The sequence below is a fragment of the Austrofundulus limnaeus genome, unplaced genomic scaffold, assembly GCF_001266775.1.
Source record: "Austrofundulus limnaeus strain Quisiro unplaced genomic scaffold, Austrofundulus_limnaeus-1.0 Scaffold296, whole genome shotgun sequence".
Lineage (NCBI taxonomy): Eukaryota > Metazoa > Chordata > Actinopteri > Cyprinodontiformes > Rivulidae > Austrofundulus > Austrofundulus limnaeus.
In genome coordinates this window covers 269463-274186 of record NW_013952698.1, presented here as the reverse complement: position 1 = coordinate 274186, position 4724 = coordinate 269463, and the positions used below count along the sequence as shown (strand labels likewise).

The 4724-nt window shown below is 38.1% G+C and overlaps 1 protein-coding gene across 2 annotated transcripts in view; it reads right to left on the bottom strand.

The window, feature by feature from the left end:
* The window catches only part of LOC106526824 (ubiquitin-conjugating enzyme E2 Q2), a gene marked incomplete in the record, with an annotated part of 18822 nt that extends 15361 nt beyond the window's left edge, over positions 1-3461 (bottom strand). Inside the window, 1 exon segment of one of the 2 annotated variants that reach the window (XM_014021510.1) lies at positions 3209-3461. In XM_014021510.1, coding sequence (XP_013876964.1) covers positions 3209-3367 — 159 coding nt within the window. 2 annotated transcript variants of the gene reach the window in all.
* Between the last annotated feature and the right edge of the window lie 1263 nt (positions 3462-4724).

Sequence of the window (4724 nt, the reverse complement as noted above, 5' to 3'; positions counted from 1 at the left end):
GTATGTAATGTATGAATATAATATACAAGTTTCACTTTTTAAATGGAATTACTGAAATAAATCTACTTTTTCATGATATTCTAATTTTATGACCAGCACCTGTATATATGGTGATAGCATCGGGGCTAACACTAAAGTTAACAGGCTAAGCTGACAGCTGTCATCTGACTCCTTTCGATGCAGAGGAGCTCCACTCTGAGCTCCCCCTGGATGACGGAGCTCCTCATCTCATCTCTTAAGCTAGATTTATACTCGACGGGTTGCGCAGGGCGCGAAGGTGCACGCGCCAAAAGTGACGCAATGGCGCCGTCCCCACCCCTGCACGTTGGCCCCGTCCGCCGTTTTGGTGCATGTCGTGCACCTCCGATTCTTTTTAAACTCCGCAAAGGCTAGTGCACGCACCGTGGACGGACACGAAGCTGCTCTTGCTGAACGTATCCGGATGTAACAGCATTTATATGATCCCTCTATGAGAGATCATAAAGATGTTCAAATGGCACAGAATGTTTGGAAGCAGATCTCTGAAGGGATGCAGAAAGATGAATCTGTGTGCAGAAAGGCTTGGAAGAATGAATTGCATGTTCTAGTAATTTATTATGTAAATTTACTTATCTGGAAAATAAACCTAAAGGATGTCTTAGAATTTCTCTTTTGACCAGTACTAATAAAAAATCATATTTTTAATAACAAAATTAAAATGTTGGGATTTTCCCTGTGAGGCAGCAAAGCTTTCTTTTAATTCATGATGGAAATTATATTTACAATACCATTTGAGGTTTCTAATTTATAATAACATCAAATGTTCTTCTTACAATTATAAAAAAAGTCTGATTCAATTTTATAGAGTGAAACTGTTGATGACTTTAAGAATAAGATAATATGCAAACAAAACTGAGAAGGAAAGTTGCAGTGGATATTTCAATGAAGTTTTATTTTATTTAACATAATTTACACTCCAAAATAGACTTAAAAACTAAAAGGTACAAGGCCAAAACAGGAGGCAGCAAGGGCAAATGTGGCAGATAGCTCCACACTTAGAAAAAAAAAAAACACTTCAAAATTAAAATAAGAATATGAATGAATAAATAGAAACAAAATAAAGTTGTGTGACGTCATACATTTCTTCTTCTACGCCCGTTTTTCTTCTTCTACACCCATTTCTTACAACTTAGGCACAGGTTTTAAAGCGCACTGCCACGTGCTGGTCCGTAAAAGAACAGCACTTTGCTGCGCACAACCGTGTGTCAACTATATACTATAAACACAGTTCTTTAACCAGAGCATCGGCCGCTTTACTGCAGATGAGGCCCTAATCCTATCACTTGTGGACTAGATGCTCTTAAACTCATCTGCTTGAGGCAGAGACCCTATATAACTAACCCTATATAACATATCATATAATAATAAGCCTTCCATTTCCAGTTTGAATGTTATTCTAAAATATAACCCAAACAGGACGAAAGCTTTTTAGCTTATTTTAAACTTAGACCAATATTCCACCGAGTAGCCTTCATGTTTCCCTACAGAAACATCATGCTGTTTCTATAGAAACACTTCAACCCACAAACACCGCCAGAATGCTATGAGTTGCATCTAAATGTCATCTTAAAACAAGTGTGTTTGTGTCCCCAAAATCATGCAAGTGGAACTGTGTGTTTCTGCAGAGAAAGAAGGATGTGGTCAGAATATCACACAGGTTCTTGATCTGTGCCACCTGAACATTACAAAAACAAGACCTCTGACAAAACTGTGCTTCACTTCTTACATCTGAATTAGGAGGTTTTTTTTTTTTTGGGGGGGGGGGGGGGGGTATTGAAAACAGGTTTGAAGGAGAGTTTTAAACCACACTTAATTGTTTATACTTTACTTCTAATGAGGTAGATTTTCCTGTTGTCTTTTAAAGGGGCTTTGGTGGTTTTTAAGACCTGCTGAAGGCCTTTTAAAGTGGACTTTGGCTTCTTGTTTTATCTTCTACTTTTCTGTCTAGTTCTTGTACCTGATCATGGTAGTATATTGTGCAGGGTGTGCTTAAGGAATTAGGTAAGTGGATGACAAAAACATTGAACAATAAAAATTCAGCAAAGCACTGAGTATCGCATCCTTCAGTTGATTATTTACCTTTTCCTTTTCGTGAATCGTTTTGTTAGTGCCAAAACACTATTTAATGTCTGGTAGAGTGTTATTTTAAGCATCTTTTATGGATTTAACTAAAGAAACGGGAACAAATTGTGTGTTTATGACCAACTGCAGGTAAAAAATATGACAAAGATGCAATTCACAAGAGTTCAAAGTTCATCCCTTGAGTTTAGAGCAATTTAATATGTGCATGGATCATGGGGCAGATTGTGTTGTTCATCAAATAAAAATATGCATTTGAAAATAGTCAGATACTAGACTAAACAAGAGAAACAACACCAAACGTGCAATTAAAAAATAACCCTCAAGAAATATCTTTTAAAAACAACTTACAATAAATGCATCTATTAGGAGTAAAAAAAATTGAAAGGAAAAGGTGTTTAAGACTTTTGCACAATTGCTCATTGAGACTAAATGTGCACACAGAGCACAGATCGTTGGGTCAGTGATTAATTAAATAAAACCTATAAAAGAAGTTAAAGTGCCCGCTTTACACCTCACCAAAGTAGGTTAAGGTGTCGGCTTAATTTACCACTAATACGTGCCAAAAAGTTCATTAAGGGATCAGTCTATTTACTGAACAACAACATTCCTTTAAACGTTACGGATCACGAACTGGACGTCACATTTTACACAAACGCACTTATTAAAACGACGTCTTAAAATTAAAAATGACAACGCTAAAGCGACCCAGTTTCAAACTAAATCGTCTCGGAGCCACGACAGAGGCGTTCGGATCATATAAAGTTCGTAGTTGTAGTTCTGTGAGTAGTAACGCAGTTATTTTTGGCTAGCAGAACAAGCTAGCGTTACTTTCAGCTAGCTAGAGGCTACCGCCGCGTCGTCCCGTTGTGCGCTTTAATTTTGAAAAGTGAATATAAATAACACTGCGCCTTGGTTTCCCCCCGGATGGTTAGATGCGTTGTTTCTTTGTCGCCGAATATGAAATAAAAACACGAGCAAGGTACTCGTTGTTTGGTAGATGTAAACAGGGGCAAGCGCTCAGGTTCCAGCGGGTAGTCGGAGGCTGCGTTAGCCCCAGCAGTGGTACTCGGAGCTGGCCTCCACTCACCGTGATGTTGCAGTGGATGATCAGCAGCTTCTCTCTCGTTACGTTGAACTGACAACTCAGCTCATCGGGTTTCCAGTCAATTATTCTGAATCGCTCGTGGTTTGGGTCAAAGATTGACTCCAGAAACTTCAGTTCGGCCTTCAGCCCCGAAACCGACATCTTCAGCTCATCTCAAAGCAACCAGGCCGCTGGCGGAGGGGAAGTCTGGGCGGAATGCGACCGCGCAGTTCAGTCGCCTGCTCGGATCTCGCATGTTAGCGTGAGAACAACAACAAAGGGCTGGAGAGCAGCTTTATCTAATAAACCATCAATATGATGGGAGACCTGTCTGCACCGTTTCACTTCATTCAGTCTGCTTTAATCATGTGCTTTAAAGCTAGGACATACAAATATTAGATTAAAGCAAATTAGTTGGTTTTAATTAGGATTTTTGTGTTATAACAAAGTTTTTTTTTAATTTTATAAAAATGGGATCCTTCCAAAGTAACAGACGTTGCCCTGTTTTTAAAAGCTATAGAGATGGTGAGATAAAGTGGTATTTATTTAAAAACAAGTTTGAAATAAAAGAAAAAAAAAATAAAAATAGCATATTCTTTTGAATACCTATACATACAGACCCACCTACGTACCCAAATACCTGCCTACATACGTACTTTTATCTAAATACCTACAAATCCACCTATACTTAGTTACCTTCCTACATTGATTCATACATAGACTACCTACCTACCAACCTAAATTACAAAACTAGTTTTTACCTACCCACCTGCCGCCTACTAACCCACCTACCTGCCCAAATACCTACCTACATCCTACATCAGGGCTATTCAACTAAACTGCTCCGGGGGCCACAGTTACTGCAGGTCAACAGTTCAGGGGTCGAACATCCAGCAATTAAAGTTATTGTGTAAATAAACCAAGTATTACCAAGATCTGTTACCTTTGAAATAGTTTATTTTGCTGCTTTTAATCATGAATACAACATATATAACCCTATAAAAGTAGTGTTAATTAAGCACTATCAAAACAAATAAAAAAAGCAATATGCCTCCTATTTGACACAAATATTATTTTGACAGGTAGAGGCGGAGCTTCACAGAAACACACTACGCCTCTGCTTGTAATTTTAACTGTCTTGAGTGTGCAGAGAAATGGTTTTACCAGCATCTAGCCAAGATTCTAACATTTCTGTAGATACCAAATATGTCTATGTTTTAACTAAAACAACTTATAATAATTAAAGTAGAAAACCAGGGGGTTTGGGCTTAAGAGATGAATGAACCAATTGGTGGGCCAAACTTTGGTCACTTTTGACCACATCCGGCCCACGGACCACCAGTTGAATAGCCCTATCCTACATATCTACTTTTTTTTCTACATACCTACCTACATATGTACTATTGTCCAACTGAACTACTAAGATCAATCTATCTATCTATCTATCTATCTATCTATCTATCTATCTATCTATCTATCTATCTATCTATCTATCTATCTATCTATCTATCTATCTATC